Here is a 15,234-nt window from a genome sequence, read left to right as displayed (position 1 = left end):
AAACATCGTTTTAGTGTCCTTAATGCAAAAACTTTCTTCTTAGTGCACTAAGAAGTCTTTTGCAGTATTTCTTCACACCGAAATATATGGCCTTATTATTGGTAATATACCATATTAGTGTCACTAATGGCTCAACGTGTTACCAAATTAAGAAGAAGAAATAGGCTCAAAACCGCATTTTTAACTTTAGATTTTTTTTTTCAATCCCAAAATAGAGAAGAGGTCCGGTATACAGACTAATTAAAAAGTCCAGATGAGAAGTTTAACTTTTAACTGTTTCTTGACGCATGCAAAAAAAAATGCAGTACCTGGTTACAGTTGCTCATTGAGAAATTATCATCTTTCGATTAAATGATCTTCAATCTATATGCCAGGTCTTCATTTTAAAAGTTATAAAATCTAAATGTGAAGTGATCTAAAATGTTCAATATTAATGAGTATTTTCGCTGTGAAATGAATCTAAGGTCGTCTAAAAGTATATACATGTGTATTTGACCTGACTACTGACTACATAGTAAACTATTCATTATGTATGTATAAGGGGGTCTGAGCGGGACTCGGGATTGTCGAGGCGTATTTTTTGTTGTGCCGTGAAAAAGCGAAATGAAGTTTAGCGGGACATGGGAAATTACAAAAATATCAGAATTGTTTACTTATATAGTGTAAGCGTAATGGCATCATGCGGGAATCTAAAAAAATAAAAAGTAACTAAGCGGGATCCGTGAACAGAACCCCCAATGAGACCCCCATTAGTTGTGGCTTATTTTGGTTCTTTTTAGTTCGTTTCTTTCCCCTACATTACTTGACCGTTTTTGTAAAACAACAGCACTCGAGGTCTGACAGTATTTTACCAAGAAATGCACAAAATATTCAAAAAGAAGGCCTAGAAAATTTAAATATTGGTATGCACACATACTCCCCTGTCAGCACAGACAATTATATTTTTGTAAACGCGCCAAACTCGTTTCTAATATTTATAATAGAACTGAAAAGAAAATTGAAATGGAAATGGGCCATTATGGGGAATGTATCAAAGTGATAACAACATGACCAAAGAGCAGATAACAGCCATAGGTCACCAATGGGTCTTCATTGCAACGAGAAATTCCCAAAACATGAGACTTGGGTGGATCCTGAGTCGTATAAAGGGGTTCCTAACCCAGGACAAATTTGGGGGGGGGGGGGGGGGGGGGGGGTGTTAAACTACATGTCCCCATTCAAATGCATTGATCGTCCAGTAAAGAAAGGGGGGGTTCCAACATGTCCAACCCTCAGCCCCCTGGATCCGTGCCTGTGAGGCATGCTTTAGCTTGCCATTAAACAAAAATGTATACTAGTTGAGTGATAATGGACGTCATACTAAACTTTTCAATACAAAGAAAAAGAAACTAAAATAAAAATCATACAAAGGTCACAAAGGCCATAACTTCTGGCTCCTGAATAAGAAAAAGTGCAAAATGCAGTGGGGATAAAAGCCTTTACTGTAAATTCCTGAAATTACAATTATATAAATCATCTCGCATCTTTGTGCATTTCTTGAAATTGGTCATATTAATAAATGCATGCAATATTTTCAGAAAATTTCAATATATAGGCTTTTTTTTAAAAAGTCAATCTTGTGCATGATTATCAATGATTATACTCACACAATTAACACATGTGGTTCTCAAAACTCAAAGGTGTCTATGCTATTTATGACAACTTTTATACCCCCGCTTTAAAAAAAGGGGGGTATACTGTTTTACCTCTGTCTGTCAGTCCGTTCGTCCGTCAGTCAGTCTGTCTGTCAGTCCGTCCCATGAATATTTTTCTTCGCATTTTTCGCAGGAACTACAATACAAGGATTTCTGAAATTTGGTTTCAGGGTTTATCAAAGTCATTTATACCGTGTGATGCGTTTTCAGATTGATCACTTGTCAACTTCCTGTTAACCGAACACTTGTATGATTTTACACATGATACTGAGCCAAGTTGAAAATTTTTCGTCACATTTTTCTCAGGAACTACAATACAAGGATTTCTTAAATTTGGTTTTAGGATTTATATAAGTCAGCTACCGTGTGATGCATTTTCAGATTCATCACTCGACAACTTCCTGTTTACCGAACACTTGCATATTTTTACACTATTTATATTATCCACTTGCGGCGGGGGTATCATCAGTGAGCAGTAGCTTGCAGTTTCACTTGTTAATAAAGTATAAATTTACAAAATATGTTTAGAACTATATGATTTTATGTTTTTAAGCATAGATATAGTAGGTCGGTTTCTGCCAACTCTCACTGACTGACTGAGCACATAAATTCACCACTAGTTTTTTGGTGTTGCTTAGTGTTTTGTTTTGTTTTGTTTTTCTTTTCTGCATCTTATGTTTTGCCTTGGCATTGTCAGTTTCTCTTTCATTGCCTTTGGTTTTTTTGTTATGTTAAATAACAAGTCACATATAATCATGATAATTAAGGTCCTTTTTAATTTTTAGGGATTTTAAATTTTTAATTTAAAGTTAGGGATTTTATTCATAAAAGGTGGGATTTTCCAATACATATACTATTAATAATGCTTTGAGCAATTTTAATGAAACTTGGTGAATTATTTTTGTATAACATAAACATGATAATTTTCCTTTTAATTTAAAAAAAAAAATCTGATTTATGTCATTGTACTATCATGACTTGGGATTAGGATAGTCTCAAGAATGCTTTCACAAATTTTTATGAAACTTTGGTGAATTGTTTTTATATCTTGACATAAACACCCTTTTTATTATTATGACCCAAAGTGGAGGGCATAATGTTTAACACTTGATCGTTTGTCTGTCTGTCCCAAAGTTGTTTTTTGTTCTCTTACATTACTTTAGTTTGCCTCAAACAAATTCAATTAAACTTTTACAAAAGCTTGTTATCACAATACTCAGATCAAGTTTGAATTTTGGTGATGTCAGTGTTACTGTACTAGAGTATCAGAGTTATGCCCCTTTAGAAATGGGGAAAATATGCTGAATTTTTGGTTTCCTGTTTTCTAAACTTTAGTTTGTCTCAACCAAATGTTATGAAATCAATACACAATGCTTATAACCACAAAATACAGATTAAGTTTGAATTTTGGTAGTGTCTCTTTTACTAAATTCTATAGTTATGTTCTTTAAAAATGGAAAAAATTGTTTCAGCCTTCTAACTTAAGTTTCCCTCAACCAAATTTTATTAAACTTTAAAACAATACTTTTTATCACAATTTTAATCAGATCAATTTCAAATTTTTGTAGTAAAACTTTAACCGTTCTTCAGTTATGTTCCTTTAAAACTTTGAATAATATGCAAGCTGGAGTATCATTCCCTATTTATCATGTATATTTTTTTTTATAAGATGCAGAGTTAAGGAACTTTAGTTGTTGCAAAGTTATTTAAAATTTGTCCATTTTCAAATTCTTTGAAAGGTTTTAGAAATGTATTTGTTAAAAAAATCGCAGCCTTAAACTTATAGTCACTTGAGAGATCTATAAATTGAGCCAAATTATATACATGTTTTATGTCAATGAATACCACTGTTTGTGCATGTTTTGTTTTTTTTGGAGGGCGGGGGTCTTATTTGCGCAGTGCTCATAGTTTTTTAGTCGATCAATAAAATTCATTTAAAGCTTACAGACCAGCTATAAGGGCAAGAAGCTTATCAAGCACTCATGGTTTAGATTTTTATTAAACACACATTAATATACATATAAATGTACATTAAACAGAAAAAATATTGATGCAAGATGTCATTCAACTTTTACTCTTTTATGTATAGGACAAGAACTATAGAAGCTACAGAGAAAAAATATACAGCAGAAATGATAGGCAATGTAAAATTTGCAGAAGCCAACTAAACCTAAATGGTAAGGGACCTTTTAATTTTAAAAAGTTATTGAACTTGAAAGATGATTACTAGTATCATGATTACTATAAAAATTCAAAGATGTGGTATATTAATTATGAAAACTATCATGGCTTTGAGAAAGAAATTGTAGGCCTGTTACGACCTTCACTAATGAGAAAATCAATACCCTATACTATAGTCAAAGTATAAAAGACCTAAAGATGAAACATTGAAACAATTCAAACTGTAAAACTAATCATGCTAATTGCCTAGTTTATAACAAAATAAATTACAAAAAATAAATATGACCGGTATGAAACAACAACAACAACAACCACTAAATTTTAGTGTCAGACTAAACTGATAAAAGCTACAGGCTCTGAACTTTGGACAGGCACAATAGGAATATGGCAAGGTTATATAAAAATAAGATGTGGTATGATTACCAATAAGACAACTCTCCACCAGACAACCAATGATGTAAATTTCCTGCAAACATGGACTTGACTACTGTAAATCAACTAATTTTTCGTGAATACTTTATCTTGCATTTTATACTTTCTAGTCTACATCGCAGTTATTTATTTTTCTCGAGTTCAAGTTTACTTAATGTATTTTGATAAGGAAAGATACACATGAAAAACATTTATTGCTGTTTCTCTCTCCATTTATAACATTTTATTTGCTTTTTTTGTGTATTTATAGGTGATCAGACATCTCGGTTTTCATGATCAATAGGTCATTACTGAAGAGGAAACTTAAAGTTGAAATTTATTTACATAGTGCATAATTGGATTAATTTGAAATGGAATGTGTGCTTTCCTGCAAAAAAGAAATAGGAAATTTCAACATGTGATAATGACCATATAAAACAAAATGGAGTTCTATCATAGATACCCGAAAACACTATTGCATAAAAGCAACAACATATCTTAATCAAAACAAAGGAGAATGCAGAACAAAAAAGGAACACCAGTTTTATCCACTCATTTACATCGCTCCTTCATATCAAATATACAGAAGAAGATCATTGAAGAACAATTTACAAAAATGATTTCTCTTAGAATTGAAGGGAATTGTTTAGTGAATGGAATAATGTATTCACTGAATTCTTACATAGTGGATTGAATAACTGTACACAAGCTGAAACAGAAGAAATTCTAATTTAAAATAACACGAAAAGTGTTTATTTTATTATTTAATCTGCAAATATATAAAAAAAATTTTTAGAACACCACAAATGATATAATGACATTCAAATTGGTTGCTTATTATTGTATCGCATTGAAACAATTACAAAGAAAACAGAAGCATTTGCTCCAAAAAAATTATAAATCAAAGTTAAATTTATATAAAAAGTATAAACAATACCTAGATCTAAACAGTCAGACTGTATTATTTTCAATGTCATTAAAATTTTGAGTCAAACATTTATTATTAAATTTTTAAATATCATTTGCATCAATTCTACAGTCTTTTAATAATTATATTCATACTGTTTGTATACATGGTGTAATGAAGAAATGTTTAACAAGTAAAAATAAGGAAAAACATTTACTTAAGGGAAATTTGATGTTCAGAAATTTCCTTAGAGGAAATTTGAAGAACAATGATTTCCTCAGAGGAAATTTGTTGTCTTGAATTTTCCTCCAAGGAAAAGTGTTTGTCAAAAATTTCCTCACAGGAAAAAGTATTTCCTCAAAGGAAAATGTGAAGCTACAAATTTCCTCACAGGAAAAAGTATTTCCTCAAAGGAAAATTTGAAGCTGCAAATTTCCTCAAAGGAAAAAGAATTTCCTCTAAGGAAAAAGAATTTCCTCTAAGGAAAAAGAATTTCCTTTAAGGAAATAGAATTTCCTCAAAGGAAATAATTATGCAGCAAATTCCCTAAGGGAAATCTTTTTCCCTTGAGGAAAAAACAATTTCCCTTGAGGAAAAATCTTTTTCCTTCAGGGAAATTTGATTTCCCTTGAGGAAAAGTACTTTTCCTCTGAGGAAATTGTTGAAAAAAGGGGCATAACTTTTTCAACAGTGGTGCTAGAGCCAAAATTTTTTAGGACAAATATCAGGGAACCAATACCAACCAAGTTATCAACTTTGTTTTGACTTAACTCTAAAAATTAAGGTGACAACTTTTGCACTCAGCGGAATTGCAAACTTGTCCCGGAGACTGTTATATCCCAAAGAGCAAATTACATGGATGATTAATATCGACCATTTGGTATATGGTCGTGTTCTTAGCGAGACGTACATAAAGGTCATAAATTAATTTGTTGAATAATTAAATCTGTATCTACTGATGGGTGCCGTAGGAGGTCCACCGGAATTTTTAGCTAAGATTTCTTGGCATGTATAAAAATGTCACTATGGCATTTGATAGTAGGAATGTAATAAGTTCATACCAGAACAGACATGCATGCTATATATAATAGTTTTATGTATGGCCAATAATCACTTTTCGGTACAAAGATAGTAGTTGCGACTTATGGTTTATAGTTAAATGTTTAAATAGGTTGATGAATTTGAAAACTAACGTAAAAATATAATTAAGGTTACTGATTGAAGCACTTAAAACAATTTTTTTCTATATGTTTTTGTTTGATTTTTAATTTTTTTATTGTTTTTAAAAAAACATTTTTGATTTTTTTAAATATCTTTTCACTCATCTTATGTGTTTTACTTTGCTCTTATTGAAGTGATTTTGCAATAACAGTAGTTTGAATACATGTATTTTGTTGTGTGCTACATGTACTTGTGCATAACACCATTATTAAAGCTAAGAAGTGGTGTGTTACGCAGTCCTAAACGGATTATATCGATAGTAACAGGCACTGCCGCAGCATACAGTTGAGATAAAAAAAAAATGGTTGTCTTTTAGTAGGACATCTTCTATACTTTTAAACGATAAGACCTCAATTTGTGTGTCGCTTCTCTTCTTTCCACAATGAATTAATCAACACGCCTCTGTGTCCTATAGGTACATTGTACAGTGCATAGTCGCATTTGTCATCCCTTCATATGATTATTCAGATTGAGTTATTTTGGGAGAAAAAAGGCATCCGGATATTGTCCCGTCATTGGACGAAATTTAAGTCAGATTAGACTTACGGTTTGTGTTTTTCTGTATATTTGAGTATACATGTATACTACGTGTATAATGTTTTTTCAAGTTTACTATCCACAGCGGACCCCCCGGTAACAGAGTTTATTAAATAGAGAAGGTTTGTATACTATATCAATGACCACCATGGATCGATTAGTAAACTTAGAATTGAAACTTTATTTGTATAGTAATGAATGTTCATAATCACTAGGTATTAAAGAGATAATCGTAACTGCAATTACCATCTTGTGTCGGTTACGACCATCATTCAAAATACTATAATTGAAGTTACGACCATCATGCTTGAATTTTTGAATGACTATTTTACGAAAATTGGAATGTTTTAATGCATCAAATTTGGTTTTAATATCACCGGACTGCCGAATAATGTGTACGAAACCAGCGGTTTGGTTCAAATGAACCTTTTAGTGCACGAAAATCGGAAAAGAAAAACTTATCTCTAGAGTTGTCTCCCATCTAAGGGTGGTCGTAACTTTACGACCATTCGCTTACCACCAGTGCAACTTGAACAAGGACACCCTAAATATTTTTTAGTAGCGACGAACGAAGCTTCCATAGACCCTCGGTGCACAATTGACTAAAGCAAAAAAAATAAAATGCCCCGCTGAGCGCAGCCTATACGACCACAGAAGTCGAACCCTGAATAGTTGGTACAAATTAAGAAACAATATTATAGGCTTGAAACTGTCTGAATTTTGATTTTTATCAAATTTTGGATATAATATACTTTCTGACACCAAAAGAAGTTGGTCACAGATTTTAAAACCTCTATAAATAAATTGGAGGAAAATCCCTCCAATATTGTTGACCCCCTTTTGGAGTAATTATCCCAAAACTCAATCCCAGCCTACCCTTTCTGGTATGGAACCTTGTGGTACAAAGTCAGATAGATCCATACAATTATACACAAGTTGTATGTATTGTACTACGGAAACTATACAAATTCTTGTTTTTGGCCCCAATTTCCTTAACAGCAAACTATAACAGTTGATACTTTGCCCCCAAAATCAATCCCGTCCTTTCTTTTGTTGTACCATATTACACTTCGATGGTTGTATTGAACATTCTGGTAAAAGTCTGGAAACCAAATGAGTCTTCTGACGACGACGACATCATAGCATCATACGAACCCTAATATATCATATTAAGACACAGTATTCCTACTTTTTAAAACTGCGTGCCTGCTAATAGCTGCTTATAACAATTATACAGCCTTTGGTTTGACCAATGATCAAATGTATACAACAGGTATTCGGGGATAAAACCAATAAAACCATACATTCGGGGAATGTACCTCTTCAAGATACTATATACATGTAGGCAGTTCGGATATTTGATGAACATGTTGTAATTTAATGTAATATGTCTTTTTGCAAGTAGATGAAATTGGTTCTTTTCATTGTTTAATGTGAATTTTGATCACTGCTTTAAATATTTTGTAGATGTTTAGAATTAAATAACCTAACTATAACCTCTAGCAATCTATACTGTATACTGTATTCGAATATCACAATATCAAACAAAATAAATTGTAGTGAATATCCAACATTTACCACAAAAAAAGAAAAGTGCCATTGGCGATTAACAAATGCAACAAATGAAAGACGGGAGATACCAACTGGCAACGGGATATACAATATAGTAAGTCGACAACAAACTGACATGTTTAACCCCGCCACATTTTCTATACATGTGCCCGTCTCAAGTCAGGGGCCTGTAAATCATTTGTTGTTTGTTTAAGCGTTGTTTTTCGTTCTTTTTTTGTACATAAGTTAGGCCGTTGATTTTCTCGTTTGAATTGTTTTGCATTGTCATTATTTTGGGCCTTTAATATCTGATTATACATTTTTTTAAGGCCGTACGGTGACCTATAGTTGTTAATGTCGGTGCCACTTTGGTCTCTTGTGGAGGTTAGTCTCATTGGCAAACATACCACATCTTCTATTTAGTATTGACAACGCCATAGCACAACGAAAGACAAATCATCAGCAACTTTAACCCAACTACCAGGTAATTTTTAAAGTGCTCTACATCTGACACCAGTCGTTTTGGTCATGTTGGTACAGATTTAATAATATATAAAATTTGGCAGGTCACATTCAAGGAAAAGAGCAGCACAATACTCTAAGCGGAATAACTCTGGCTTAGATTACTGATCAATAAGCTAGGAAGTAGTTGGACATGAAATTTTAATACATAATGGATGATTTGATGAATGGAATAAGTTCGAGTATATTGTCTTTTTGATTCACTTGCAGGAACAGCCAGGTTCACATTTACAATTTGAAGTACATCCTCCTTCACACGCACAGCCTCCTGAAAGTAAGACAGTTTTCATTAATACGACAGTTTTACTCTATTTAATTATTTAATTGACACTTCAACAACAGGGGGGATTCTGGTCTATTCCTATATATATATATATATATATAAGTACGTCTGAGTCAGTGACAACCCTACAACAGATTGTTGGTTTGATGTTTAGACGAGTTGTATATATATATATATATCATTGCGAGAAAAATATCAAAGTTTTTTTATTAGAAACTTCGAGTTTTGTGCTGAATGCAAAAAAGATAATTTCTGACATTGCCCTAATATTGATTTGAAACTGTAGAACAGAGTTGTGTAGATTTTTACACACACAACAAATTAAAACGTACATCTAATTCCTTATTTAACGAACACCAAAGTGTGAAGAATAGTCATTGAGAATGACGTCTTACAAACTCCACATTGTACGAAAAATCTTTCCGATACTCAGTGTATTCAGTAGGTAACGACTACTAGTGTTCTATCTGCAGTATAATTTAACTTGAACGGATAAAATGTATTTTCGCATTACACTGCAGCCACATCCCCTATCCCTTGGTTAAAATGGTGTAGGCCTGTAAAAATCATATCTACAGCCAATTAATTTAGAATCTTGGTAAAACGAATCGTAACATTCAGCTTCGGGCCTGTAGATTCACAAGTTTTGTTGTGAAAATAGTTCAGGTCAATTTATAAAATTTAAATCTTAAGAAACAATTTCATCCATTCCTTAAATCACTCGCCCACATAAAAAGCAATCTACATTTAATACTTAAGGGGTTTGTTATGCCCAATTCATATAAATGTTAATTGTTTATATCGGTAAATTTTAACGCATAGTTTTATGTGAAATATTTCATAATACTTGTGGTTTTTTTTTAGGATTTTATAACATGGGCTTTCATATTTTACAGTTGATACAAAAAAATGAATATATACAATGTAATATGACGATCTATGTTTGAAAGCGCTAATGGCAATTTTTATATCATGTGATGCACTGTTATAAACACTTAATATAAATAACAATGATAATAATTTAATAGTTTAAATTGTTCGTTATTTTACTATTATCTTATTGGTCTTCCAATCTAAAATTAAACTATGTGCGTCTAGAATAAAATGAAGGCAAACATACCTGAACACGTGCAAGCTACTTTACAACCGGAACATTTACATTCACCACAACGACAACCGTCACCGCTGCAGCCAGTTTCACAGATACACACTTTTGCTAAAAATAAAAAAATATATAAATACAATATATTTTGATATTTTTAATAATCATGAAAACATCACTATTTTATAAAACCAATTTAGAGTTTTGTTATTATAAACGATAAACGATATCAGCTACATAGACCATGCAAGTAATTATTGTTCTTCTGTTATTTGGGGTTCCGTCATAATTCACAGTATTTCCCATCGTCGGTATGAATCATTTTTTAAGCATAATTATTCGTTTCATTCTAGTTACATGTCAAAAAGAACATACTCGTTGAGCTATGTATCATAATATTGCATCGATGTAGATAAAATATAATGTTCAATGGAGATTTAACTATTAATTAAATCAACTTGATTAGTTGTCAAAATGAACATCATTGAGCTATGAATAGACACTACCTCGTTATAAATAAAATTTAGGGAATAGAAGTAATATAATTATGTTCAGAAAAGATTTCATAATTATCTAAATCAATAATAGTAATTTAAACATTTAATATTATACACCAGTAAAGTGTAATTTGACATTCTGCTTGTGTTTGAGATAGAGTAAAACTTTTAGCAGGTCCTCTTCTAAAGTACAAGCTGTCATGTAGCATTACATAATGGATACAATGGTGTAGATAATACACACAGTTAAAAGTTTAAAGTTCAAAATAACAAGCAATGATTTGAAAAAAATGGGAGAGCGATTGTATAGTGAATCTCGTTGTAAAGTTTAAACGTGAACATTGATTTCAACTTCTCGTATTTATCATGTTAATATTATCTCACAAGAAAACGAACACTAAGTATAGTAAAATCGTTAAATGAAACATATAAACTAAAATCACCATAAAGTATACATTAAAACATGTACTTACTTTCGATACAGTTACAAGGTGCAGGCATTTTTAATTCGTAGTGGTCTCAGTAGTCGTAGTATTCTAATAAGTTTAAATAATATTAATTGGCGCTTTCTGATATATATGATGTGATCCGTGTGCAAAACATGTGTTTGTTGATATGTTCGTGTGAAAATTCGATCGTGTGAAAATCCGATCGTGTGCAAATATGAGGTTCGCCATAATTTGTTGCGTCATAGCATCTCCCTGAAAATGCGATCGTGTGAACAAATCTGATCGTGTGCAAATTTGCGCTCCGACATGATGATTTTCGTCATAACATCATCATCCCTACTGGTGTTGTCATCTCTTGGTTTAGGCAGCAACCATTTGCTTTTCTGGGAGGGGGCTATGTTTTTTTTTGGAAAAAAAGTTTGTTTCCAGTTTTAGGGGAAAAAATAATTTGTTTTTGACCCTGAGAAAAAAAAAGTTAGTTTCATCCTCAGCTGCCACTATATGTAATGCTAAAATTGATCGAAAAAAAATGTTTTCGACGTATCGTGAAAAAAATAGATTGTTCTTCGCCGAAGGCGAAAAAAACGTTTGTACAGAAAAAAAAACATAGCCCCCCCCTTTCGAAAATCAAATGGTTGCTCGGTCAGGGCATATTAATTGTGTAAGTGAAACATTGGAGGGTTCCGCGGGTTAGAACTCCCCCTTTTTATGGACGACCAATGCATTTGAATGGGGACATATAGTTGAACATACATTTTTTTTTTATATAGTATACAGTAACACGTTATTTCTAGTATATTTGTTAAAATATCACACACACACAAACGCAAAAAAAGTATTCAAATTATAAAAGAAATATTTTGAAAAAGGGGGAGGACTGAAAAAGAAATGGCCCGGCCTCAATGTCCCCAAGTACATGTAGCTATGCCGTGAATTGAAAAATTAATGATGGACAATAAAAGTGGTTTTACTTGTTTGAATAACGGTACGGATATAGGTAAAGAAATGCGAAACTCGGCTTTACATTGCAATTTGTACAATTTAGTTGAATAGGTTTGTTGAAATTGAAACATCAAGGGGACACGTGTTACGACACGGTTGATTTCGTCGAACGAAATATAAACAAAAGCATCCCTCCATCTGTTTATCATGAAAATACTATGGAAGGTATTATATTGTGTCAGATAATGAAATTCGATATAAATTCTGAAATGCTTCATGTATTTATTTACTAGATGACGTTACATTTATTATTTTTTTTGTTAAAAAGAAAGTTAATGGTTTTGGTTTTTTTATGTTTTTGTGGAGTTTCTAGTGGATTTGTTGTAATTGTTTTTGTTTTATATCTCTTGTGAAAGAAACGTGAGTTCAACAGCAACACTTTCATTCAATTTGAATTCAAGTTAGAAGTAATTTTGATTTTGAAGAGAAGTATCCTTCAATTTAGTGCTAAACAAATAACTTATTGCCATTAATAATTATAGCTTTAGTATTTAATTTGGGACTGTTGATATTGACGTGTGGCTTCTTGTGGCGCATTCCCCCTTTTGTGAAGCTTTCACTTCCTGTCTTCATAGGAAGGACAATGAAATACAAGGTATGCTCAATATTATATAAAAGGAAACAATCAGCTTTCCCTGTTTGTTCAAAAGTGCATTTTGAAAAAAAGAACATGCGCTTTTATTAATTTATATATATTTCCTTTATCATTTTTAAAAATTAAAAATTTACCATTATGATAAGTAATCTGGTACAAGTATATTATGACTCAGTTTTTTCTATGCATTAAAAAAACACCATGCAGTTAAATGTTTAATTATTGCATACATGTACATAGTGACTTCTGATAATTATTTTTTCTTAAATATTTTGTGACTTTTTTTCTGTGACTTTTTTTCTTGTGACTTTTTTCCTGTGACTTTTTTTCCGTGACCTTTTTTTCCTGTGACTTTTTTTCCTAGGGATATTGTGACTTTTTCTTTCCGTGATTTTTTTTTCCTGTGACTTTTTTTCCGTTTACCTATTTTATTGACGCGTGTACCATGATAGATAATAATAGCCATTGGACTATTATATGATTACCTAGGCTTGTACCAACATATCGTTTTGAAAGGATTGTTTACGTGTTAAGGTCAAATGTTTATCATTCATGTATCATGTATACCGTGGGTTAATGCAAACAGTTATCCGGTCATTTAATTTATTGTCGCCACTGTCGAAGTGACCTGATGTCATAAATATTTTTGTTGGTATGTTCGTGTGAAAATCCGTGTGCAAAATCAACAAATATTTATAAGAGAGGTCACTTATATATACAACATTTTGACAATATTTCGGACAATAACCATATTTGGTAATTTGACCAAGTGATGTGTTCTTACTATCAAATAAATTAATGCATATAAATTGTCATGATTTTAAATTATTAAGATATAATGTAAAATATTTTTAAACAAGTTAAACTAAAATAAGGATAATTAAAAGTTTTGGTAAATGAAATTTTATCAAAATATTTATAATTGTTATCTATGTATAAGGAAATAATAATAAAACATATTTGATTTACTGTGCTACTTTTTGTATTCTTTTTGTTTTTATTTATTTCAGTATTAAATTTAAGTTTGAATTTTTAAATTATAAGTGTCATTATCGCTCAGGGTAAAATATGTGTCATAAAGGGACAACCCGTGCATGGTAAAATCACGATATATTCAAGCCCCCACGAATTATTTCTTAGATTATTATTTAAATTTTATGTTAATAAGAAAGGTAATGATTTTGTTTATGTATGTATACCGTGCAAGTGGCGGATCCAGAACTTTTCACAAGGAGGGGCCCGCTGACTGACCAGGGCGCTCCAGTCATGCTTCAATGATTCCCAATATAATCAACAAAATTTTTCCATCGAAAGGGGGGCCGGCCCCCTAGGCGCCCTCCTGGATCCGCCTATGTACTGAATACAAACAGTTATCCGGTAATTTTAATTCATACGCTTAGACTCGGTAATTCGGTTTTCACACACATATACACGAATATATATCTAGATTTCGCGCCTTTTCTCTTCACCGATCAGATCGACACGTATATTTTGCATTCATGATATTTTATTTATTTGACAGAGTTATCTCTTTGAACAATTTCATAATTTGTAGATTTCCTACCAATATTCGGAGATCCGGAGACCATGATTTACATGTCAGAACCGTGAGGGTTGTCACAATTTATCATATTAAACTGATCAGTACAATTTCTCGTCCCACATTGCTTTTTGTTTTATTTACGTATAATTAAGACAATCATTATGTTCGTATGAGTATAGCGAAGAAGAACATAGATATTATTTATTGTCACAAATGTCAAAGTGACCTCTCTATTAAATATTTTTGTTGTGATGTTCGAGTGAAAATCCGTGTGCAAATATCAACAAACATTAATAATAGAGAGGTCACTTATACAACATTTTGACCGGCTTATTTCGGACAATAACCGTATTTGGTAATTTGGCAAAGAAAGTGATGTGTGCATACTATTAAATAAATGAATAGATTCAAGATTTTATTTGAACACTCAGACACAGATACATGTGTAACATGAGGTCATACATAATAGCATTATATAAACATGACGAAGTAATTATGTGGTATCAATGACATAGTATAAAGATATAACAATAACATACAACATGTGTTTTTTAACATTTTCAGAACATATTTGCAATGTTTTTGATAAATACAGAAAGACGTTTATACAGTTGTACATTACATATTGAAAGAAGACCTTCCATTTTTTTATAATTAGGGTTCACTGTGTAATAGCTTGGCAGAAACTTTTCCCTTAATACAACAATATTTTGATAAGTACACTTAAATAGCAAATGAA

General features: G+C 31.8%; 1 protein-coding gene and 1 long non-coding RNA gene across 2 annotated transcripts; one reads left to right on the top strand and one right to left on the bottom strand.

The window, feature by feature from the left end:
• Positions 1-680: 680 nt before the first annotated feature.
• Positions 681-4,847, top strand: LOC134708495 (uncharacterized). Its single transcript, XR_010105849.1, has 3 exons — positions 681-902; positions 3,784-3,871; positions 4,558-4,847. It is a non-coding gene; the product is annotated as an uncharacterized LOC134708495 (long non-coding RNA).
• A 4,301-nt stretch (positions 4,848-9,148) lies between these two features.
• On the bottom strand, positions 9,149-11,600 carry LOC134727011 (metallothionein 10-IV-like). The gene is made up of 3 exons (XM_063591401.1): positions 11,380-11,600; positions 10,428-10,523; positions 9,149-9,292 (listed from the first exon to the last, which is right to left on the bottom strand). Exons 1-3 carry the CDS (start codon positions 11,405-11,407, stop codon positions 9,225-9,227), a joined length of 192 nt encoding a protein of 63 aa, XP_063447471.1. The 5' UTR covers positions 11,408-11,600; the 3' UTR covers positions 9,149-9,224.
• Positions 11,601-15,234: the final 3,634 nt, after the last annotated feature.

Source organism: Mytilus trossulus, chromosome 1, assembly GCF_036588685.1.
Source record: "Mytilus trossulus isolate FHL-02 chromosome 1, PNRI_Mtr1.1.1.hap1, whole genome shotgun sequence".
NCBI classification, from domain to species: Eukaryota; Metazoa; Mollusca; class Bivalvia; order Mytilida; family Mytilidae; genus Mytilus; species Mytilus trossulus.
The sequence above is the reverse complement of the archived record's forward strand: the minus strand, read 5'-3'. Positions and strand labels throughout refer to the sequence as shown.

Excerpts from the sequence above, each read along its gene's own strand:
- LOC134727011 (XM_063591401.1), bottom strand. The coding sequence starts at position 11,407 with ATGCCTGCACCTTGTAACTGTATCGAAA. Across the intron at positions 10,524-11,379 it reads ACCTTGTAACTGTATCGAAA|CAAAAGTGTGTATCTGTGAA; the intron begins GTAAGTACATGT and ends TTTTATTTTTAG. Across the intron at positions 9,293-10,427 it reads AGTAGCTTGCACGTGTTCAG|GAGGCTGTGCGTGTGAAGGA; the intron begins GTATGTTTGCCT and ends TCTTACTTTCAG.